Source organism: Leucoraja erinacea, chromosome 3 (assembly GCF_028641065.1).
Source record: "Leucoraja erinacea ecotype New England chromosome 3, Leri_hhj_1, whole genome shotgun sequence".
In the NCBI taxonomy this organism is placed as follows: domain Eukaryota; kingdom Metazoa; phylum Chordata; class Chondrichthyes; order Rajiformes; family Rajidae; genus Leucoraja; species Leucoraja erinaceus.
The window spans coordinates 37296642-37309474 of NC_073379.1; the positions used below are offsets into that span (position 1 = coordinate 37296642).

Consider the following 12833-nt stretch of genomic DNA (forward strand, 5'->3'; position numbering starts at 1 on the left):
CCTTGTCCCGGATCCCGCCCCTCTCCCTCCCTGCGCTCTCCCTCCCCGCACGCCCGGTGCTGCTCCTCTCCTTCCCAGCAGGCCCGGGGCAGCAGTAAAATGGAAGGAAACTTACCCGTGGAGCTGTTGTGAGGAAGAAAGAATAGATGGCGGTCTGAAATTGTGCAAAGGCCGCAACTACTGCTGAGGACCTGTTAGGTGGCCTTTGTGATGCCAGTCAAGTAAAGACGGCAAGTGGTGGTGCTGTTTTAATTTTTTTTAAGTTTAAAATGTCAATAACTTGTAAAATATACCATCAATCTGAACGAAACTTAATACAGCACACCACAGGACAATGGTGAGTAAGGTGGGTGAAAATTGTAGCGCTATCGTGTACCGTTTTGCCGTATTTCAGGGTCACACTCACAGACAAATCACGGACATGCAGACATACAAGCAAACAAGAGTATTTTAGTAATAAATAGATATTATGCAATAAAATCTGACGAGCCACATCTGGACTTGTTGAAGGTGATCAAAATCTTGATAAAGGAGGAAATCTTTAACGAGCATCTTACAGGAGAGGGATGGAGAGGTGCAGCTCTTTACAGAGGGAAACTGAGATTTGTACACATCAGGTTACTGAGAAAAAAATGAAGTTTGAAAATAAGGATAAGAATTCTTTAAGTTATATGTAATAAATGGTCTGCATAAAAACCCAATCTAAAGCAAATCTGATGATCCGTTTGCATCGTCTCTGCAGATGCAAAGAACATCAAACAGAAGTGCAGCAGTCTGCAATTTCCACCGGTAATTGTGATCACTTATCAGGATTTTAAACTCAGCGTGAATCTCTTCAGCAGCTGATAAGCAATTTTAAATAGAACAAAAAAGAATCAGTTTTATTTTTGTTTGTGCGGTGACTAAACTACAGTAACCATTTTCTTTAACAATGTTTCACTAGAAGGTCACTAATGTAAATAAATAGCAAAAGGGTTTAAGCAAACAAACAACTATGGAGAAGCAAGTTTTACACTTGAAAGTAAAATATTCCAGTACAAACTCCAGCCACTCCTTGATCGATAGTACCCCCTACTCTGAATAGCTTATGAGTTTAAAACCTGCTTCTGACTTTACAAAATACAGCTGTAACATTTTTAGAAATGTTACAGTGAAAGATATATTTATCAATAATTGAATTTAGCCGTCCACAACACAAGATCTCGAAGAAAAAAAGCAAGATAGTTCTCAGGACATCCTGACCAAAACTTATATTCAACACCACAATCAGATCATTTCATTGGTGTTCATTTTATTTTATTTTTTTAAATTTCAAAATAGACTTTATTCAGGTAATAAATATATGCAATACATGAACCGTGCAAAAAATTCATCTGACATTTTCAGAGGCTGTACAAAATATTCAATACAGTCTACATATATTGCTCAAATTTCACAAATTTATCCCCCGCCCTTGCCACTCATGTGGCCCACAGGCGTGGAATCCCTTCCTTTATTTTGAGGGGCGTCTCCACCTATAGGACCGGGCTGAGCACTAAAAATAAATGGTGATGCCTCCCTTTTCAGGTATTGCAGTTGAACATGCTATATCAATAGAGAGAGAGCAAAAACAGTATTTTATTGACGAATGTAATATACTGAGAGTTTAAATGTTTCAATTTTGATCAGGGGTTAAAGCAAACTGTTCCACTGTTAATTCAATAAAGTTCCATTTCATACACAAGGAAGGATTAAATCATTATGCTAATTAGCGCACAAAGCTCATGAACACTCCCTTTAAAAATCAGGAATGACAAAGTAGGCCAAAGTCCACAACAATGTATGAAACTCAAGACCGCCTCAGAATGTTTGGTGTATACTTAAAATTGAAGTGAAATTAAAACCTTTTCATCCAACTGTCAATTAATTGCAACAAGCAAGACTTAAACATTCAATAAACATTTCATCTACCCTCCTTGGTAGTGAAACAAAAGTTGTTTTTCATGCTGAGCTCATCTGTCAGCATTACAACAGCGTACACCACATCATGTGATGACTATAAACGCATGACACAGCCTAAACCCCACCAACCTGGGAGGGAGGCTGTACAAGTGATCTTAGTTAAATAATTATTTGCATTAGTTCTTATGTTAATTGAAACAGGTTAAACATTACCTACCTTACTGCCTTATCAAAAACAGTCTTTGAAGGTTGGAAGCAAAGTAAGGAAATAGTTAGAACTACAACACTGTTGTTTGGAGGATTATTACATGAAGCAGAATAATGATCGCAATAAATTTTGCTCCACTGACCATTGAATCTGTTTAAAAGCCAGTGAGCCAATTTTATCAGCTCGACTGATCTGAAAACTGAACTTCACACTTTCTGTCCTTCAAGTGAAATGGTGAACAGTAAAATGGGGACCATATACTTTACACCACAGAGTGTTAACAATTTAAAAAAAAAACAGTATATGGTGTATATAACCTCAAACAGAGCTGCTATTTTGTTTTATTGTGTTCATTCTCAAAATATGCTAAAAGGAAGTCTTCACCCAACACCGCTGCAGTCAAATGTAGGCACAAGGAACTATAGACGCTGGTTTACAAAACAAGTAAAAAGTACTTGGGTCAGGCAGCATCTCTGGAGAACATGGATTGGTGACGTTTCAGTTAGTCTGCTGCAGTCAGACAGTTAATTGCGTGGCAAGTCACAATGAAATAGAATGAGTTCATGAAGTGAAGGAGAATTTAAAATCCACACACTCAAAAAGCCATGATTCTGGTACTCTTTAATGATGGCACACAATCTTTAATGAAGGCATGAAACTAATTGTTCCATAACATCTAAACTCAGGACAGATGTGTTGAGATTCTCAAGCATCTTTAATAGCTCAACGCTCAATAGAGCATCACTTTGCCTCATTAAATATCCTGTAGAGTGGACCCATTTGACACTGTTATCCCAACTTCAGTCATCAAGCTGCATTATGCCAATGATTCATGGGTATATACATGTTTTGTGGCAGAATTTGGCCATGAAAACAATGGATTTTGTTTAGTATATATGCAAACCAAATATTTTCTTCTACAAACCCACAGAATCCAATGAGGATAGTTTCTCAGTCTATTGTCTATACCTAAATACCTCTATCTTCATCTTCAACACTTGCTTTCCCCTTTATCACAGGTACTCTGAATTCTTGAGGACATCCCATCTACACTACATTCAAACTTTGCAGCATGGCCTCTTCCACACTGATACTGAAGAAACCAAACAGATACTGATGTTCACTCTGTGGAGACCTGCTTTCAGTCCACAGAAGCAACTGCTCTGGTTGCCAGCTACTTCATTTCACCATCCCACTCTCATTCTGATTTTTCTGTCTCTAACCAACTACACTATTACAACAAGCACGATGCAATCTAAAGGAATTTTACCCCATCTTTCATCTGGACATTCTGCAGCCTTTGGACTCGACATTGAATTCCCTGACTTCAGGTACTCGCTCTTTCTTTCAGTCTTTATCAGAATTGGACACCTCTGCCTGTAAGCAATTTGACATGTTTTTTCGATTAGTATTGTATAGCCTGCTGGGCATGTCCCACTGGCTTGTAATTAACAATAGATTGCCGAGGCAAAGAAACACAATCTGATTGTAGTTGCATCTCTTACTGTTAAATGAAGCATTTGCTCTCATCCATGGTTTTATAGAAGGGAGGTCTTGCCTGAGGAACCTGTTCGGAGTTCTTTAAGGAGGTAAATACCAGGACAGACAAAGGAGTCAGTGGATATGGTTACCTGGATTTTCAGAAGGAGTATGATAAAGTGCCACACACGAGGCTGCTTAAGAAGAAGACGACACCTGGTATTCGAGGGCAGCTACTAGCATGGATAGCAGGTTGGCTGGATGGCAGAGGGCAAAGAGTGGCAATATAGGGGGCTTTTTCAGGTCGGCTGCCAGTGACTAGCAGTGTTCCACAGGGGTTGGTGCTGGGGCCGCTACTCTTCACAGTGTACATCAATGATAGGGATGAGGAAATTGAAGGCTTTGTGGCCAAGTTTGCAGATGATATGGAGATAGGTGAAGGGGCAAGTGGTGCAGAGAAAGCAGGGACTCTGCAGAAGGCCTAGGAGAGATTGGGCCGAGAAGTGGCAGATGGAACACAGCGTTGCAAAATGTTGTGTCATGCATTTTGTTTGTAGGATTAAAGGTGTAGAATATAGGGAGAGAATTCAGAAATCAGAGGTGCAAGGGGACTTAGGAGTGCTTGTGCAGGATACCCGAAAAAGTTAATTTGTAAGTCAAATCAGTAGTAAGGAAGGCAAACGCAATGCTAGCATTTATTTTTAGATGGTTAGAATACAAATACAGGGATGTCATGTTGAGGCTTTATAAGGCACTGGTCAGACTGCTTTTGGAGTATTGTGAACAGTTTTGGGCCCCATATCTGAGGAAGAAATGTGCTGGAGAGGGCCCAGAGGAGGTTTACGAGAATGATCCAAGGAATTATTGGGTTAACATATGATGAGCGTTTGAAGGCTCTAGGCCTGTACTCGCTGGAGTTTAGAATGATGAGGGGGGGACCTCATTGAAACTTAACGAATAGTGAAAGGCTTGGATAGAATGAATGTGGAGATGTTTCCCCTAGTGGGAGAGTCTAGGACCAAAAGCAATTTTCTCAGAATAAAAGGACGTACCTTTAGAAAGGAGATGAGAAGGAATTTCTTTAGTCAGAGGGCGGTGAATCTGTGAAACTCATTGCCACATATGGGCGTGGAGGGCAAGGTAATTAATATTTTAAGGCAGTTGTTTTTAAGGCGGATATTTTGACAGTTTCTTGATTAGTACTCGTGCCAGAGGGTATGGGTAGAAAGCAGGAGTAGGGGTTGAGAGGGAAAGGTAGATCAGCCATGAATAAATGGCGGAGAAGACCTGATGGGCCAAATGGCCTGATTCTGCTCCTAGAACTTATAGAAACATAGAAACATAGAAATTAGGTGCAGGAGTAGGCCATTCGGCCCTTCGAGCCTGCACCGCCATTCAATATGATCATGGCAATATGATTATGAACTGTTACCTATTGGTTCAAGCACAGCTTCTTCTCCTCAACCATCAAACTCTGGAATCACAATGCACAACCCTACCTCATTAAAACAAACTGCAGTGGGCTTTTAAAATATTGCACTGTATATGTTGCTTGCACTATCATGGACTGATAACCTCGTAAAACAGGCAAGTTATAGACAATTTTATGGATTATCGTGTATGTATTTGTTGTGTTGTTGCATTAAATTGTCTATAAAGCTACAGCAAATAAAAATGTCATTGTTCTGTTCCTGTGCATATGACAATTAAACACTTTACTTCACTCGCATTACATTTCCTTTATTCTACCCATCCATCCCCCCTCCCATTCTCCAGTTAAAACCTAATTTGTATCATTTTTCTCCTACTCTGACCAATGTTCTCGGACCTGAAACATTAAATATTTCTCTTTCCACACATGATGCCTGGTCTGCCACGTATTTCCAGCAGATTTTCACTGTCTGTGGCTATTCGATTTTCACTTCTTTCTGTTCCAAGGGATCAACTCTAGTTTCTCTATTCTATCCATGTTAAAGCTCTTAACCTAGAATCATTTGTTAATTTCGTGGCCCTTGATAGCAAATGTGTCCACCACCCTCCCAGTGAAGAAATTACTCCTCCTCTTAGTCCTAACCCGAGTTAGTGCCATCTTATTCTGGACATCCTAGTCAAGGTAACCCTCCCTCCCTCCCCCCCCCCCCCCGCCACCACATCCAATCTATTGTCAGAATTTTGTATATTGCAACGAGATCCCCCACCTCCATTCTTCAAAACTCTTTTGCGTACAGGCCAAATTGACCCAGTCTTTCCATACACAACAGTCCCACATCACAAGTTATTCAGGTGAGGTTCTGCTGCTATATCAGTATATACTTTCTCAAGTGATAAAGACACACCTTAGCATTGTCTCGCCAGAGACATATAATTGTTGAATGACATGCTTGAGTCAGTTCAACATTTCATCCAATAAAGGTCAACATACAGTGTCCTCCATAATCATGGGACAAAGACCCATCATTTATCTATTTGCCTCTGTACTCCATAATGTGAGATTTGTTATAGAAAAAAATCACTTGTGGTTAAAGAGCACATTGTCAGATTTAATCAAAGGGTATTTTTATACATTTTGGTTTCACCATGTAGAAATTACAGCAGTGCTTATCCATTGTCCCCCCCCCCCCCCCCCCATCCATTTCAGGGCACCATAATGTTTGGGACACATGACTTCAGAGGTGTTTGTAATTGCTCAGGTGTGTTTAAATGCCTTCTTAATGCAAGTATAAGAGAGCTGTCAGCATCTAATATAACCTCCATCATTACATCACCTTTGGAAACTTTTAGTGCTGTTTATCAACATGAGGACCAAAGCTGGGCCAAAGAAGGGAATGGCAGGCCAAGGAAGACATCCACAGCTGATGACAGAAGAATGATCTTTATAATAAAGCAAAATCCCTAATCAACTGTCCAACAGATCAGGAACACTCTTCAGGAGTCAGGTGTGGATTTGTCAATGACCACGGTCTGCAGAAGACTTCATAAACAGAAATACAGAGGCTACACTGCAAGATGCAAACCACTAGTTAGCTGCAAAAACGATGGCCAGGTTACAGTTTGCCAAGAAGTACTTAAAAGAGCAACCACAGTTCTGGAAAAAGGTCTTGTGGACCGATGAGATGAAGATTAACATGCATCAGAGTGATGGCAAGAGCAAAGTATGGAGGAGAGAAGAAACTGCCCAAGATCCAAAGCATACCACCTCATCTGTGAAACACAGTGGTGGGGGTGTTATGGCCTGGGCATGTATGGCTGCTGAAGGTACTGGCTCACCTATCTTCATTGATGATACAACTGCTGATGGTAGTAGCATAACGAATTCTGAAGTGTACAGACACATCCTATCCGCTCAAGTTCAAACAAATCCCACAAAACTCATTGGCCGGTTAATTCTACAGCAAGACAATGATCCCAAACATACTGCTGAAAGTAACAAAGGAGTTTTTCAAAGCTAAAAAATCGTCAATTCTTGAGTGGCCAAGTCAATCACCCGATCTGAGCATGTATTTGAGCATGTATTTTATATGCTGGAGAGAAAACTGAATGGGACCAAAACAAGCATAAGCTAAAGATGGCTGCAATACAGGCCTGGCAAAGCATCACCAGAGAAGACACTCAGCAACTGGCGATGTCCACGAATCGCAGACTTCAAGCAGTCATTGCATGCAAAAGATATGCAATAAAATACTAAACATAATTACTTTCATTTACATGTCATTGCTGTGTCCCAAACATTATGGTGCCATGAAATGGGGGGACTATGTATAAACATTGCTGTAATTTCTACATGGTGAAACCAACATTTATTAAAATGCAGCGTAGGTTTACAAGGTTAATTCCCGGGATGGCGGGACTGTCATATGCTGAGAGATTGGAGCGGCTGGGCTTGTATACTCTGGAGTTTAGAAGGATGAGAGGGGATCTTATTGAAACATATAAGATTATTAAGGGTTTGGACACTCTAGAGGCAGGAAACATGTTCCCGATGTTGGGGGAGTCTAGAACCAGGGACCACAGTTTAAGAATAAGGGGTAAGAGTTACGAGTCTGTGGAATTCTCTGCCTGAGAGGGTGGGTGAGGCCGGTTCTCTGGATACTTTCAAGGGAGTGCTAGATAGGGCTCTTAAAGGTAGTGGAGTCAGGGGATATGGGAAGGCAGGGTACTGATTGGGGATGATCACCCATGATCACATTGATGGCGGTGCTGGCTCGAAGGGCCAAATGGCCTACTCCTGCACCTATTGTCTATTGGCACTGTACCACTTTCTACATTGATTGCTTGCATGCTTTTAGTGACTGGTGTACAACAACAACTGGGTTGCTTTCTATATCAACATTTCTCAATTTAAATAATATTTTGCCTTTCATTTTCCTTTATTAAAATGCTGGTAACAACCAAGCCCAACCTCATACTCACTCAGCAGCTGCATGTTTGTAGCACAGATCAGAAGACAGGACAGTCATTTCATACTTCAGGACTTAAGATGACTCCATCACCAACATAGAACAGTACAAACCTGGCACAGGCCCATAATGTCTGTCCTGAACACGATACCAAGATAAACTAATCTTATCTACCTGCACATGATCCATATCCCTCCATTTCCTGCATATTATTGTGCCTATCCAAAAGACTCTTAAACACCACTGTTGTATTTGCCTCCACCACAGCCACTGGCAGCACTTTCCAGCCACTGAAACCCCTGTCCCACTGTACGAGTTCATTCAAAGTTCTCTCCAGTTTCCCCTGATTCGAACTCGGAGATTTACGGTAATGGCCACTTGTCGGTACTCGGGGCTCTCGTGGACATTTTTCACCATGTTGAAAAATCTTCACGAGTCTTCCCGCCGTTAGCGAGTCTTCCCGAGTACCTGCCGTTAGCATTACGAGCCACTAAGAGACGTCCTCAAGCTCCGACATACCCACTCCGTTCATTCTCCGTGCTTATCAGGAGTTAGATTTTTTTTTAAACTTGGGAGAGCTCTTGAATGAACTTGCATCGTGGGACAGGGCCATAAGTCATCAAATATACAACCAAGTTAACTCAGCAATTGACGCTGCACCCTCACAGCTCTGGCAACCTGGGTTTGATCCCAAGTGCAAGTATTTTGTGGAGTTTGCAGTTTTACCCCAGACCAAGTGGGTTTCCAACAAGCTTAGTTGAAGCCCACATTCCAAAGATATGCCATTGAATTAGCAGCGGCTGGAACTGACCTTTATTTGTGACAGTAAACCACAAAAGAATAAAAGGAGAGTTCCTAGGTATGTGAAAGAATAAGTGTTTAAGAAGGAACTGCAGATGCTGGAATATCGAAGGTAGACAAAAGTGCTGGAGAAACTCAGCGGGTGCAGCAGCATCTATCGAGCAAAGGAAATAGGCAATGTTTCTGGCCGAAACCCATCTTCAGACTGAACCTTTCTTCAGCCTATTTCCTTCGCTCCATAGATGCTGCTGCACCCGCTAAGTTTCTCCAGCACTTTTGTCTACCATGTGAAAGAATAAGTTGCTTATTCTTTCCTACAGGAAAATAAGACAGCTGGAAAGTGATAGTGTGGCTCTGGCAGAAGTTGGCCTATACCCAAAGAGCCAAATATTGGTTCTTGAGGTGGGCAACTTTCATTCCAACTCTGCATATTCCACTTACTTAGTACCAATCCTAGCCTCGTCACCAAACCAGCTGACAAAGATGGTGGTTGCGGTCTGGCAGATTGATCTCTACTCTGTGGAAGCCAGGTGTCAATCTCAGACACCTCCTTGTACTTACTCCCTGACCATGACCACTGACGATTACCAGGCTACTATCTCTAAAACCAGTGCAGAATGTATCGATCGCTCCGACACATACTCGAACCTTATAGTTCCCCAAACCTGCACAGCCCATTTCTATCTCCTTTCCAAAATCCACAAACAAGACTATCCTGTGTAAGAAGGAACGGCAGATGCTGGTTTAAACCGAAGATAAGACATAAAAAGCTGGAATAACTCAGCGGTACAGGCAGCATCTCTGAAGAGAAGGAATGGGCAATGTTTTGGGTCAAGACCCTTTGTCAGACAAGACTGGCCTGGCAGGCACATTTGCCCAGTCTCTTCCAACCAACATGCAGGATACCTTGATTCACAAGCTCTTCACCACTTCAATAACTTCCAATTCCTTGGATCGCACTCGCCTCATGTCTGTCATGGACAACCAGTCCCTTTACAACTACATTCCCCATCAGTAAGGCCTTGCCAGGTATACCCATGTTTTTGCTGGACACGAGAACACGCCTTGCTGCAAATGCACCCCAGCACCATTCCTCAATTCTTTCTAGCGACATCAATGATTACTTTGAAGCTGCCTCCTGTACTTGTGCAGATCTCGTTGATTTTGCTTCTAACTTCCATCCTGCCCATAAATTCACTTGAACCACGTCTGACACCTCACTCCCTTCTCTCAATCTTTCTGTCTCAATCACAGAAGACTGCATATCTACAAACGTTGATTACAAAACCATCAACTGCCAAAGCTGCCTTGACCGTAGCTCCTCCCAACCTACCTATTGCCAACACTATACTGTTGTTAATTTCTGTAAGGTGTCCTTGAAACTTTTGAAATGAGCCCACAAATAAAATGTATTATTATTATTATCCCCTACTCTCAATTTCTCCGTCTTCATTGCATTTGCTCCCAAGACGTGGCTTTCCACTCTGACATCAGAAATGGCCTCCTTCTTTAGGAAACATGCTTTCTCCCCAGTGGTTGTGAATGAATTCCTCTCCCATGTCTACTCCTCTTTGTCCCACAGTTCTGTTCTCACCCCCTTCCCCCAGGCGGTACAAGAAAGTTTCCCTAATCTTCACCTTTCACCCCAGCATCCTCAGCACCCACACATCGCTCTCCGACATTTCCGCCACCTTCAACATGATTCCACCACCAGTCACATGCTCCTGACCCCACACCCTTCCACAGCAATCACACATTGTGTAATTCCTTGGTTCACTCATCCCATCCAGCTTGCCCCTCTCCAGGCACTTTCTCCTGCAACCGCTGGAAACGTAAACCTTTTCCCACAACACTCATCCTTGTACTCCAATAGCCCTTCCAGGTGATATCCAGATTCAGTTGCACCCAGCGTCATCTATTGTATCTAATGCACTCCTTGTACCTACCAAAGAGTCCACCAGGGACTATAGTGGAAGTTGGACAATTTTATACTGGACAATTTTTTAAAACATTTATCATGCCAATTAACCTACAAACCTGTACATCTTTGGAATGTGGGAGGAAACTGAAGATCTCAGAGAAAACCCATGCAGGTCACGAGGAGAATGTACAAACTCTGTGCAGATAGCCCCCATAGTCGGGATCGAACCCGGGTCACCGGGGCTGCATTTTGTTGTAAGGCAGCAACTCTACTGCTGCGCCACCGTGACTGCCCTGATGCGGCCTCTTTTACATGGACGAGACCAAGCACAGACTAAGTGATTACTTCGCCAAACACTTAAAATCTGTCTGCCTAGGCATCCCGGAACTTCCAGTTGCTAACCATATTGACTTTCCTTCCCATTCCATAGCAAACTGGCTATCGGTCTCCTCCACTGCCAGAATGGAGCATCGCCGAATAGGAAAAACTACACATAGTCTGTGTGGTAGCCTACAATCCAACAGTTGAAAAATGAATTTTCCAATTTACGGTAATACCACATCCCCCCCCCCCCCCGCAGGGAGGTTCTACTGCAGTTGTACAGGGTCTTGGCGAGACCACACCTGGAGTATTGCGTACAGTTTTGGTCTCCAAATCTGAGGAAGGACATTATTGCCATAGAGGGAGTGCAGAGATGTTTCACCAGACTGATTCCTGGGATGTCATACTGTCTTATGAAGAAAGACTGGATAGACTTGGTTTATACTCTCTAGAATTTAGGAGATTGAGAGGGATCTTATAGAAACTTACAAAATTCTTAAGGGGTTGGACAGGCTAGATGCAGGAAGATTGCTCCCGATGATGGGGAGGTCCAGAACAAGGGGTCACAGCTTAAGGATAAGGGGTCCTTTGGTCCAACTTGCCCACACCAGCCTACATGTCCCATCTCCACTAATCCCACCTTCAATACATTCTTTCAACAAAACATCAGTTTGCGTCCTTTTCACTATCTCCACCCATCTCCCAGTCACGTGCATCCACCTATCACTTGACTGGTTTTGTTCCACCCCACCCTCTACTCCTTCAGTTTGAAAAAAAACGGTCCCGATCCGAAGCATTATCCAGATGCTGCCCGACCCGCCGAGTACCTCCAGCACTTTGGGTTTTTTTGCACAAGATTCCAACACCTGCAGACCCTTGTGCAGATTGTGAAATCTACAGCACAATCTCGTACATGCACACACATACTTACTCTTTACAGTAATAATTGAATTTCTCGAAGTTAATATGGCTTTACCACACTAATTTCATGTCACTTACCTTATTTTTAAAAAATAATCTCGCAGGCTTTATCGTTTTCTATTAACATATTTTAATCTCAAAACTGATCTATATATCTAGTAAATGACCACATGATAACGAGCGTTTTGAAGTGCATGCTAAATTGTCCGTGATTTCTCATTTTCGTGAGATGGGAAAAAAATTGTTAATTTTCAGAACGGCGTAAAGATGTTAAATAGCGATCACCAAACTTCAGTGCAGTTATGGTGCCTCGTATTGTTTCCCCTTTTGCTTTTCCAGCCGGTTAAACAAAGTTGTACGCACGTTTTCTTAATAAATCTGCTTACCCCGTGTTTTGTAACATCTTCGGGATAGTATTGTAACGGCAATGTGCAAAAATAAACCCGACCCGGTCGCAAATCGTCGGTGTGGTGGGGGTGGGGATGCGAGGTCGCAAAGACTAATCAATGAAGGCTCCACGCTGGAGATGCCCTTTGCTCCACTTTCAGTGCAACCGTCACAAGAGCGAGATGGTGCGGGGATATTTTTTCAGTAAGGATAGAATATAAATCACTGCAACTAAATTGTTTTTTTTAATTAAAAGTCCCCACTGGAAATCGTGCACTAGCGCGTTTTTCCAGCCTTTCCACACTCCCTTCCTATTTCACCAATGCCCCCAAAATCCCCATTGACGTTCTGCTTCCCTGCAGTCATTGGTGAAAGGTACCGTCAATCAGTAAGCCTTGACTCATTTCCGTTGGGCCAGAATCTCTTGCAAACTTTTGAGAATTGTGGTTTAAAAAAA

General features: G+C 42.4%; 1 protein-coding gene across 1 annotated transcript in view; it reads right to left on the bottom strand.

Annotated features, from left to right (window-relative positions):
• Positions 1-12682, bottom strand: part of hsdl2 (hydroxysteroid dehydrogenase like 2) — a 127956-nt gene extending 115274 nt beyond the window's left edge. Inside the window, exon 1 of the mRNA XM_055632435.1 lies at positions 12376-12682. Coding sequence (XP_055488410.1) covers positions 12376-12392 — 17 coding nt within the window. The 5' untranslated portion in view covers positions 12393-12682. The remainder of the gene's footprint in view (positions 1-12375) is intronic.
• Between the last annotated feature and the right edge of the window lie 151 nt (positions 12683-12833).